Source organism: Sceloporus occidentalis, unplaced genomic scaffold (genome assembly GCF_023333645.1).
Source record: "Sceloporus occidentalis isolate IW3139 unplaced genomic scaffold, rSceOcc1.0.p SCAF_5, whole genome shotgun sequence".
Lineage (NCBI taxonomy): Eukaryota > Metazoa > Chordata > Lepidosauria > Squamata > Phrynosomatidae > Sceloporus > Sceloporus occidentalis.
In genome coordinates this window covers 89970574-89983491 of record NW_028316985.1, presented here as the reverse complement: position 1 = coordinate 89983491, position 12918 = coordinate 89970574, and the positions used below count along the sequence as shown (strand labels likewise).

Here is a 12918-nt window from a genome sequence, read left to right as displayed (position 1 = left end):
TGTGCACAGTCTACACAGAACATGATAGTAAGATGTGAAGTTGTAGAAGATGTAGAAAAAGGGACTAGAAACCAGTCTTGCTCATGCCACAATGGATCGTATAATAGGAAGGGCAGCACCTATCATTGGCAAGGCTTGCTGGAGGATTACAGGGAGGCTGTAATCCAAACAAAACACAACTAAACTCCAAAGCTCTGCTTTCTGTCAACTGCTGTGCAACTCAAAACAAAACTCCAAAGCTCTGCACTCTGTCAACTGTTGTGCAATTGTATCATTTGGCAATTTATTGCAAATAGCAGCAACACTACAGTGAACCCAATTTCTAATCTGTGGGTCATGGAAACATTGTGGCTAGATCACTCGCTTATTTGTATTGGTTGTTAAGAATGGGAAAAGAATAGGGAACAGACAGTGCTCCTGAGTCGGGACAATTTTACTAACAACTCTTACACCAAGATTAAATCTCACTGTTGAGTGTAAACTTTGGCAATTATCTTGCTATCAGTTTGGGTCTTGCCTCCTCCCAATCCATGACTATAGTTGTGGCTTCCACATCAGTGAAGAATGTGAATCTGCTCCAAGTTCTAGTCTGAGTAGTGATTTAAGGTGCTGATTCTGTCTGGGAGATAAAGTTTAGCACCCTTGAAGTATGGCCTAAAATCCACCACTTCAGTGATGTGGAAACCATCATCCACTTAAATCCACTTAAATGGGAGTGACAGAAGAACCCCAGGGAATCAAAACAAAGTGGACTGTGTTTAAAAATGGCAGGGAATGAATTCAGATGGAAGAAATTAAAACCAAACATAGGAAATAAAACAAATGTTAAATATGGTCAAAGAGATAAGTGTTGCTATGAGGGTGAAAAACAGACACTTATCTCAGTGGTGTCCTATGATGTGCATCTTCTTGATATGTGTTTTGGCAATATGACATTGCTATTGGAACAGCGTTTCTTTTTAATTTTGTAGCATAAGACGTGGGGAAAAAACTATGAATGTTTATAATGTGCTCCCCCCTCACCATATATTTCAACATATAGAAGTTGCTTTAGAATCTAATGCCAATAAAAGCACATTTTATTGGCATTAGATTAGAGGTCCAACAGAGCAAGGTTTGGAAAACTATCATGACACGAAGATAGCTTTGACCAGAATGCACTTCTCAGTCTTCCCCAGATTCTAAGAAAGTTAAAACCTGTAAAAGGGCAGGGTCTCCAAACACTAAAAATCACAACAGAAAGGACCACAAATAACAAAGAATGCCTCAAGGCAGCTATGAGTCAAACAAAATGAGTTATAGTTATATAGGTGCATCTATACAGCCAGTACCATCAAAATATAAATACAAACAACATATCAAAAGCAGTTGTAATAGACTAAAAGTGAGTTCAACTACGTGTTTAAGTATAGCTGGTGGATATGGTGTTATTACTGTGGGCACTGCAATTCTTTATTTTTTCTTCTAGGTGCTGAAATTTGAAAGGCTGAATCCGGAACAATTAACTGTCCCAAGCTCTGCACTTTGCCAACTGTTGTGCAACTCACTGCAGCAGCCTTGTTTTCTCTGTCAGTTTACACGGTTATTGTTGTATATTTTGAATTATTCACTTGTTGGCAGTTTTCCAGTTGGCTTAACCTATTAGTTTTCTGGGATTTTTATTTTTATTTTATTTTACCTTTTAGTTCTGTCTGCACTGATTTCGTCATTGTTGATTAATATTACGTATCAAATACTATTTTGTGTATTTATATAAATGGTATTGCGTCCTCACACCTGAACACATTCAACCGCTGGCCTGTTTCTGCTGTATTTAGGATGACTGTCTGTTTTTAAGTAGTAGCTTTTCTTTACAATTGGCATGCATGGAGCTTTCTGTAAAGTTTCCATCTCCTCTATGAATTGGGCTGTGGGTTAGGTTTTCCTTTCCTTTTCAAAAAAATTAATGTCATAACATTATTATGTGGTATGTTTTGCATACTGCTATGGTTATTAATATGTTTTTGTGTTTATATTTCAATATGACTGGATACTTATACTCTTACGTATCCTTTTAATATATAACTATTTTAATGTACTTTCAATATATAACTATTTGGCTTCCAGCTTCTTGGGGGCGTTTGCTGCAATTTGTGGTCCTTTCTCGTCCAAGTTAGAATTCACCAAACCTTTACCTTTTACAGGGCACTACCAAAAGTGGATCCAATCTGTGATTCTGAAAAAGCTTTTTTAAAAGTGGCATGGTGTTTCCAGCCAGAAATAAGCTTTAAGGATATCTTTTCATTATTTTCTTTACAAAAAAATACTTACAGCAATTGCAGGGAAGGCAGATGAGAAAACATTCTTTCTTTTATTTCAGCAAAGGTTCCATTTACCAAGCTCCTGAGAGGGGAACAAAGTGAGGGAGGGATCCATAGGAAGGAATCATTGCGATACTTTTTATTATATCCTCACCCCTAACATTCACCCTTCAGATTCACCCAACATTCACCAGCATGTCCTCCACCCATCAAACCCAGTAAATCAAACTTTCCCCCCAACAAAGCAAGTCATCTTTCCTAGTTTCTACTTTTGATTACCTTTTTCTCAAAAAAGAAAAAGAGATCTAATTTAGGATGGAGAATCCCAACTCCAACCCAGATTTTAATGATTCTTTGAAAAAAATACATCTACATTTATTCCTTCATTTTGCAAGGAACAGAACCAAGCGTGTGAAATAAACTATAGCAGTGGCAGACAGTGTGATCCTATCCATGCCTGCTGAGAGCATTCCTACCAAATTCAATGGAGCTTACTCCAGAGTAAGCAGATACAAGACTGCAGTCTAAAGGATTTTTTAAGTTGTTGCCTCCCACCCATCCAAAAAAGTGCACTAAGTTGAAAAGCCTTTCAGTTCCAAAGGCATTCATTCCCTGTCAAGTTCCCTGAGCCGGAACCATCTTTGTCCCCCAGTAGTTCAAGCTCCATAGTGAAATCATCCAGATGTTCAGGATTTCTGACTCTTCAGGATTGGAACATGGCCACTTCCTCTATATCTCTCCTTAGGTATTTTTGAGTTTCATAAACTGGCCCCTTGGCTCCAAATCCCTAGAACTGCCTGATCAAAAGTCTTGTTGTGGCAAAGACTGTAAATCAAACTCATCAAATTTATGACTGATGCACTAATGTACTTGGGAGAGGCCAGCATGGTGTAATGTCTTGAACAATGGACTAGGACACTGGGAGACCAGGGTTCAAATCCCATCTCAGCCATGGAAACCCATTGGGTAACTTTGGGCAAGTCACACTCTCTCAGCTTCAGAGGATGGCAATGGCAAACCCTCTCTGAAGAACTCTTGCCAAGCAAACCCTATGATTGGTTCACCTTGGAGTTGCCATAAGTCAGAAATGGCTTGAAAGTACACAACAACAATGTACTTGAGCAAATCACACTCTCTCAGCCTCTGAGGATGGCAATGGAGAACCCCACACTAAGAAATCTTGTCAATAGCCTTGCCTATGACCTGAAGGCACACAACAACAACAAAAACAACAACCATCTACTTAGGCAAGTCACACTCTCTCAACCTTAGGGGAGGGAAATCCTCTGGGGAAAAAAATCTTTAAGAGAAAACCCTGATGAGTTTGTCTTGGGGTTGCCATAAGCCGGAAACACCTTGAAGGCACACCACCATGACAATTTCCTTGGGCAAGTCACACTCTCTCAGCCTTGGGGGGGAAACAGTAAAAACCCCATACAAAGAAGCTTTGCAAGAAAACCCTATGATTGCTTTGCCTTAATTTGGAAACACCTTGAAGGCACATCACCGCAGCAATGTGCTTAGGCAAGTCACACTCTCTCAGCCTCTGGGGACACCAATGGCAAAAATCCCACACAAAGAAGCTGGACAATAAAATCCTATGATCGGTTTGCCTTGGGGTTGCCATAATTTGGAAATGCTGCAACGTTCATAGACAAGTCACACTCTCTCAGTCTAAGTGGGCAAGTCCTTGAGCAAGTCACACTCTCTCTGCCTCAGAGTCAAAAAAATCCTGAACATCTGGATGATTTCACTAAGGAGCTTGAACTACTGGGAGACAAAGATTTTTTTGGTAAGATTGCTTCCTATGAGGTTTACCCTTGCCATACCCATAGGAAGAAATCTCTCTCTCTCTCTCACACACACACACACACACACAACCAAAACAAAACAGGATAGGGCTGCCATAAGTCAAACAAGACTTGAAGGCACACAACAACAACAACAACAATGTCAATATGTGTCCCTAGCCAGGAGGATGCAGGGGACCACCATTCCCTAGGTACAAGACCCCTTTGCTCATGTAATGAAATCATCCAGAGATCTTTACATGACTTGGCTTGGAGCATCCCTAGGGGAAAGTTGACACCCAACACAACACACAGGCACAACACAGGCACCCTGATCTTCTCCCTCCTTGCCCAGGTTGGGAGGCAGACATCCCCTTGCCCCCCTGCCTCCCTTCCCTAGCCCCCAGGAGGGCTGCCTGCCTTGCCTTGCCTTGCCTTGGCTAGTCTTGTCTGACTTACAGGGAGCTGATGTCAGCAGGGATGCTGCGGGGGACACTGGCAGATCCAACGCAGATGATGGACTCCTTGGTGCAGCTGGTACAAGTGGCCGGGCATCGGAAGGGCTTCCTCACCTGGGCACGCTGCAGCAGGCATGGCACTGCCAGCACCAGCAGCCACAGGGAGCAGCCAGCCCCAGGCAGCCGAGCCATCATCCTCAGCCTTCCTCCTCCTCCTCCTCCTCCTGGGGGCCCCCTTCTGGCCCTGCACTCTTGGCCTCAGCAAGGAGGATGCTCAGGCTGCTGCTGCTGGAGAGGCTGGCAGGGGAACCAGAGCCAAAGAGCATGCTGCTGCACCCTCATCCTCACACTGACACACACTCTCTGCAGCAGCAGCAAGAGCAGCAAGAACAGCAGCAGCAGCAGCAGAAGTGGCTCTGCTTCCCTTCCTCCTGACTGACATCAGCACCCCAGCCTTTTCCTCCCTGGGCATGAATAATTCAGCCCAGGCTCCATTGGGAGGGAGAGTTTAAAAATAATCCCACCTCAAAACCACGCTGGCTTACACACACATGCAAACACAGAAGCACACATGAGCTCCCCAAAGAGCAACACACACATGTGCTCCCCAAAGAGCAAACACAAATGCACTCCCCAAAAAAGCAACACAGAGATACTCCCCAAAGAGCAAACATGTGTGCTCCCCAAAAAGCAACACACATGCACTCCCCAAAGAGCAAAGCCACATGCGCTCCCCAAAGAGCAATACACCCATGTGCTACCCTAAAGAGCCAAACTACAAAAAGTGTCCCACTCCCTCACCCCGTCTGGTTTCTCTATGTGTTGTTGTGTGCCTTCAAGTCCTTTCCGATGTATGGTGACCGGAAGGCAAACCTCTCACAAAGTGTTTGTTCAGAGGAGGTCTGCCATGGCCTTCCCCTGAGGCTGAGAGCATGTGACTTGCTCATGGGCACCCACCAAGCGGATAGTTGAACCCTGGTCTCCAAAGTCCTAGGCCAACGCTCAAGCCACCACACTATACACTACAACTGCACAGGCATGACAGCTTTACAGGTGGTATGGATAGAAGCATTTGGTGGTGAGGGACGAAAGAGGGTGTCATGCATGTGCCAGGTGTTCTGGGCACTCGAGCCATTTTGCCCCTCACTAAGTGGAAAGAAGGAGAAGGCTGTCATGTGAGTGGGTGAAGGATTGCATCTTTAAAGTAGAATCCAATATGGATTCCCTGTGCTCATGACATGGAAGCCATTGGCCACCACATTCACCAAATATAAGCCCCAGCATCTCCTCACAATGCTCTGCCTTTTGTTTTATTTCTAAATGCAGAGTTCAATAACAGGCCACAGAGGCTAAACTGGCCTTTCTTATAGTGCAGTGCACTGGGGTCTGAGACCTGGGTTTGAATTCTACTCAGCTATAAAACTTCTTGGTGGTTCTGGCCCACACAACCTTTCTTTGTCTGACCTACATCACAGGATTGTTGTGAGTGTGAAGTGAACCAGGAATGCCATGTGTGCCACCCTGAGTTTCTTGGATGGTAAGTAGAGCACAAATATTAAAGTCTTATTCAGCAGTATCACATTTCAGAGTTCTGTTGGCCAACAAAATTATATCTTTACCATATCAGTGGAAACAGAACGATGGACCTACTACATTCCAACAAAACCACAATGCTTTCTTTAGTTCTTGTCCTAAACACACTTTATGGTGCTTTTTTCTGCCTCAACAAGCATTTTCTTACCAGCATATACTCTTATTCTCACGGTGGCACTGTCTTTCCATGGTGGTGGGATTGCATGTTCCTTTGAGACAAGAGGCTATGCTAACAGCAGCAGTGCTGCTGATAGGGTCTCCCATATCAGAGAGGATTTTGCTGAGGAGCCAGACTAAATGTGCCAAATAGCTACTGGGCAGCAGCAGTGGTGACTGTGACATTAACAGAGTCACGCAGCAGAGACAACAGCAGTGGCACCAGAACTAAAATGTGTTCAGATTGTGCAGAAGGAGGCATGGTAAAACCCTTCTGAATGTATTTTACCATAAAAAAAACTATGATGAGATAATCCAATATGAAAAGATACAGTGCCAGCAGATGAAACTCCCAGGCCGGATGGCACTCAATTAACTACTGGGGGACAGCAGAAGATAACTCTGAATAGTGATGTGGCTAATGATGTAACTGATATAAAGGATATACAACTGTTAATGTGCTCAGAGGTGAAAGGGAAGTCCAAAGCTACACAATATGTATTATAGGAACATAAAATGTGAGAAGCATTAATAGAATAAAACAAGAAATGGAATGTATAAACATTGCAATACCTCGATGAGCAAGCTAAAGTGGACAGGAATGGGACATTTTGAATCAGATAATTGCACAATGTTTTACGTAGGAAATGCAAATCTAAGAAGAAATGGGGTGGCATTAATAGTGAAGAGAGACGTAACAAAAGCAGTCAAAGGATATACTGTCAAGTCTGACTGAATCATATTGATAAGGCTTCATGGAAAATCTATCAACCTAACCATAATACAAGTTTATGGTTTATGACTACAGAGGCAGAAGAAGAAATTGACAGATTCTATGCTGGAATCCAGGAGGAAATTGAACATACACCAAAACAGGGCATGTTGATAATCATAGGCAAATGGAATGCAAAAGCAGGAAACATAGCAGAACTAAGGATTATAGGACAAGTTGGCCTAGGATCAAGAAATGAAGCAGGAGAAAGTAGACTGGTTGAATTTTATGAGGCCAACATTTTGTTTATCATAAACTTATTCTTCACCCAGCCAAACAGAAAATTGTATACATGGACATCACCTGATGACCAACATAGAAATCAAATAGACTACATAACTGGAAGCAGAAGATTGAGAAACTCTGCAAAAACAAAGCCAGGAGCAGGTTGTGGCACAGACTATAAACTGCTAATATAAAAAATTAGAGTAAAGCTAAAGAAGAACACTAAACCAATCATCAACCCAAAATGCAACCTGAAGAACATCCCTGTAGGATTTAAAGATAATATTTTAAAAATAGATTTTTGCTATTAAGCTTAACAGATGAGGAGCCAAAAATGGACAGGGACATTGTCAGGGAGGAATGCAAAAAAGACACTATCTCCATCCAAGCAGAAAAAGAAGCCTCAGTAGATGACATATGAAACTTTTCAAGCAGTTATGGACACATAAGAGGCAAACATAAAAGGTGAAAATGAGCCTCCAATTTTAGAAAGTGAAATGGAATATGTACTCAGAGGACTTGGGAGAAATAAATCACCAGGAACAGTTGACATATCAATACAACTGCTTCAAGCTACAGAGGCAGAATCTACTCTGGTTCTAGCTAAAATCTGCCAACAAATATGGAAAAGAAAACAATGGTTCACAGATTGGAAATGCTCAATATATCAATCCCCAGGAAAGGGGACACCAGGAATTACAGTAATGACAGGACCATTGCATTAACTTCTCATGCAAGCAAAGTGATGCTCATAATTTTACAACAATGACTTTTACCAAATACAGACTGACAAATGCCAGGTGTCTAGGCTGGGCTTAGGAAGGGAAGAAGCACTAGGCATCATATAACAAACATAAATTGGATAATGGAGCACAACAAAGAATGTAAAAATAAAATCATCCAGTGAAGAAAGCGGATGGAAGATTTTCAACTCATTTGAAATGTAGTACTGGACAAGAGTTCTATGGATAACCTGGACTTCTAAAAATAAACCCCAAATAAATGAATATTAGACTGGATGAATCCTGAACTCTCCCTAGAAGCCAAGATGACTAAACTGATACTGCCATACTTTGGAGATATCATGAGAAGACATGATTCACTAGAAAAGACTATAATGCTTGGTAAAATAGAAGACAGTAGGAAAAGAAGAAGATCTCATTACTGAAGGGTAGAGCCAATCATGGAAGCTATGGCACTAAATCGGCAATATTTCAGCAGGCCTGTTGATGACAGAATGACTTGAATGTCTTTTATTTTAAGTTGACTTGACAACAGTTAGCAACAACAAATATATTCACAATTAATTTGCTTAGACAGACAATTCTACTTTCATAGAAAATACAGACAAATGCAAATCTCCGCTTCGATACAGACAATCTATATAAAAATAGAGAAGAAAATCCACAGAAAACAATAATAAGTATGTACTTGCTTATGCAGCAAGATGTGCAAAGTATCACAGTTTTCAGTGGTTTGAGACAGAAAGACTTTTTCAGAAATCTGCTGTCCACAGAAGAATGAAGAGCTAGGAAAGTATTTTTAAAAATGTACACAAAGTTTTGTTGTCATAGCACTGAACGGAGTATGGTAATTTCTATCAACAATTTCATCAGTTATTATTCATAATGATGACAAATTGATATGAACGATCATGACAATATGCTCAAGGAGGCAGAACCCAAGGTAGCGAAGTCAAATCATACAGAAAAAGGAAAAAAAAAACAGATTCTGCTTAAAAATTAACAAAAACGCTGATGGTAACAACTGCTCAGCAGTGGAACAGACCATCTTGGAAGGTGGTGGATGCTCCTTCATTGAAGGATTGTAGACAGAAGTTGCATCCCCATCTGTCAAGGACAGATTATGTATAGTTTTATCTACACTCTTACCTCGGGTTACGAAATTAATCCGTTCCGCCGCCATTTTCGTAACCCGGAAGTCTTCGTAAGCCGAGAAAGCCATAGGCGCTAATGGAGAGAAGCCGCGATTTGGTGCGAAATAGCGCCGAAAAGCACCAAAAGGTTATTCGTAACCCGGAATAACCTTCGTAACCCGGAAATATTTTTTATTTTATTTTTTTCGTAACCCGAAAATTTCGTATCCCGGCGCATTCGTATCCCGAGGTAAGAGTGTATTGAAAGATTGTTGGAGAAAATGAGTTTTGCTTCCACCTGTATGACCCTATACTTTTATGATTCTGTGCCTTATCCCACATTAATTTTCAATAAATTAAAAATTAAACACCTGTTATCAGCTTCGGCTTATTCGCCAGCTGAGCCCATACCTGGCCCAGAGGGACCTTGAAACGGTAGTACATGCTCTGGTAACCTCGAGACTGGATTTCTGCAACGCACTCTACATGGGGCAACCCTTATACCAAACCCGGAAGCTACAAATGGTACAGAATATGGCAGCCAGGCTGGTCACTGGAACTTCCAGGGCCAGCCATATTACACCGGTGCTTAAAGATCTGCATTGGCTGCCTATTCGCTTCCGGGCACAATATAAGGTGTTGGTGATGACCTATAAAGCCCTAAATGGCTTGGGCCCAGGATACCTGAAGGACCGCCTCTCCCCGTACATTCCGTCCCGCACCCTCAGAATATCTGGGCAGCGACTACTTAAGGTGCCAGGGGCTAGGTTGACCTCCACCGCGAGGAAGACATTTTCCATCGCCGCCCCGGCCCTTTGGAACACGCTGCCCACAGAGCTCCGCTCGGCCACCTCCCTGGCCCAATTTAGAAAGGACCTAAAAACCTTTCTATTTCAGCTTGCATTCCCCGATTAAAGTCCAGTGGGCCTCCCTTCCTCTTCTGTGGCAAAGAGGACTGGCTAACGGGGGTTTTATTCTGTTTGTGTGTAATTGTTTTTAACCCTGATGTATATGTTGTTTGATATTTTGCTGTCAACCGCCCTGATCTATGGAAGGGCGGTATAAAAATAAAAATTTTATTTATTATTATTTATTAAAACTAAAACCACTTCTCACACTCAAGCTAGATTCATCCAGAGGAGGAACATCATGTTCCTGGACATGTATAATCTGTGAGATTGCAAGCATGCTTTTGATACACAGTCCACTGATGCAATTGGCACTTGGGGTACATGGACAACTGAGCTGCACCATCTCCACTTTAGCTGGGTGCAATTGCTGGTGTGGGCCACACTAGCCTAATGCTACATGTTATCTCAGCACCTTGTTGTGGCCTTCTGCCAGATGTCTAGAGGGTATCAGGGTGTGAAAGACTGCTCTGTTGCAACTTGTTCCTTTAAACTATCAAATGGATGGAAGACTTTCTACAAGGCTGAGTCAAGCTTGAGCCTTTTTGCTAGTATTGAAGTCGCAACCTTATGGCTTTGAGTGAGTAGCTGCAGTACAGGCATTTAACTACTCAACCACCAGGGCTCCTATGGAGGCATAATTGTTACAATGTCAATTGCACTTGTTTTAAATTCTTCTTATGACCATTAATTAGTCCTGTGGATTATTTCCACACAATAATAATCTGTTCTGTGAAAAGGTATTTGCTGTCACATACCATACATTATATGTTATCATGTTGTAGCACATTTGAAACTACAGCTCACCTTACACGGGGGATCCGTTCTGGACCCCCTCCCCTGCATAAGGCAAATTCCGCCTATGCTTGAGCCCCATTCACTTGAATGGGGCTCATGTGCTCAGCAGCACGGTGGAGCGGAGGCATGGCGGTGTGGTGGCGCACGGGCGCACACCCCATTCTATAGTTTCACCATGTGGTGGGTGATGTATATCATCCAGCTGCTCAGAATCTCCCACTGTTTTGCTTTACTGGATGTAACCCCGTGTAATATTTTAATAAATGGAGAAAAACTTCCCTCTACTCATTTTTTCCACACCATGCATATTGCTATACACCTCTATCATTATCTATCATGACTTCTTCCTAACTAACTAACTAGCTGTAGTGGAGTCTCCTTCCTTAGAGGTCATTAAACAGAGGCTGGATGGCCATCTGTCAGGGATGCTTTGATTTAGATTTCCTGCATGGCAGGAGGTCAGACTGGATGGCCCTTGCGGTGTCATCCAACTGTATGATTCTATGACTCTATGGTGCTTTACAGACTGCCCAAAAGGGCGGTCTGCCGGCGCCCATGTTTGCTGTGCGAGGGAACCACAGCGCACAAACTGCGCAGTTCCCCTGCGCAGCAAGAACCCGCAAAAAGCAGGTTCTTCTTGCGGCGCCATTGTGATGTCACAAAGGCGCCAAGGGTGCCGAGACGTGAGGACGCTAGGCGTCCGTCACGTCAAAATATATATAGGGTGCTGCCATTTTGACGCCCTCGTTACGTGTGAGGGGCAAGGCGCATCAGGAAGCGCCGCCTCTCGTGCATAACAATGGCGCCCAATAGGCCCATCTGGAATGCGCCTATGATTCCTCCACCCCTAAAATCAGCAGTGTACCTTTTTTGTGAGGGAGTTACTCCAACCAGAACTTGTTAAACACCAAAGTACAATCTTATAAGCAAAAGCAATTTTGAAGTTTGCCGCCACTAAAGGAGGCAATTTAGTAAACCCTGCCCTGATTGTATATAAAGCCAAAACAATGGCACAATCCCTCTATGGGGCTGAGATCTGAGGCACTTCAAGTACATCAAAAATATCAAGTTCAAAACCTACGTGAGTGGGTTCTAAATTGTTGTATAGCCACTGATGTTGCAAATACGATATGTGTGTATTTTGTTGTTTTTGTGATACCATTTTATGCAAAGGCCATTTGCCAAAAGCAATAAAAAATTTGACTTATTTTGCAACCAGAACTTGGAAATTACATTGTTAAAAAGAATATGTTAACATTAAAAAATAATGTTAATTTTAAAATTCATTTATTTTAGATTGTTTTTAGAGAGTTGTTCCAGTATGGAAATGTTGGCATTATTAGAGACTATGGCCCAAAGCACACTGCAGAAAAAATCTAGTTTGAGACCGCCCTGGCTCAGTGCTAGGGAATTCTGGGAACTGTAGTTTTGTGAAACATTTAGCCTGCTCTGTCAGAGAGCTCTGATGCCACAATAAACTACTATTCCCAGGATTCCCTAGCACTGATCCAGGCCAGTTAAAGAAGTCTCAAATTGGATTATTTCTGCAGTATGTTTTGGACCTAAGTTAACATAATCGTAATTAATTTTTTGTTAATTTTGTTTGTTTTAAAAACAATTAAAAACACAAATGATTTTGGTTCAAGTGATAATTTATTATATTTATTCTTATTAACATTAGGTAACACATAATTTTTTAAAGAAATAAAATAATTTAAAACTACATAGAATGGCCAAAGATTGTCACTGCCCTCGAAGAAATGGACTGAAGTAATGTGAAACATTATTCATCATGCAATACTTTCATATTGGTGACCTGGAATCACAGAATCATAGAATCATAGAGTTGGAAGAGACCACAAGGACCATCCAGTCCAACCCCCTGCCATGCAGGAAATCACATTCAAAGCATCCCCGACAGATGGCCATCCAGCCTCTGTTTGAAGACCTCTAAGGAAGGAGACTCCACTACACTTCGAGGGAGTTTGTTCCACTGTCGAACAGCCCTTACTGTCAGGAAGTTCCTCCTAATGTTGAGGTGG

At 42.2% G+C, this 12918-nt stretch overlaps 1 protein-coding gene across 1 annotated transcript in view; it reads right to left on the bottom strand.

Moving 5' to 3' along the window:
- The window catches only part of LOC149312482 (leucine-rich repeat LGI family member 2), a 31238-nt gene extending 26342 nt beyond the window's left edge, over positions 1-4896 (bottom strand). The window contains exons 1-2 of the mRNA XM_089526879.1: positions 4550-4896; positions 2311-2382 (exon numbers count right to left, since the gene is read on the bottom strand). Coding sequence (XP_089383005.1) covers positions 2311-2382; positions 4550-4743 — 266 coding nt within the window. The 5' untranslated portion in view covers positions 4744-4896. The remainder of the gene's footprint in view (positions 1-2310; positions 2383-4549) is intronic.
- Positions 4897-12918: the final 8022 nt, after the last annotated feature.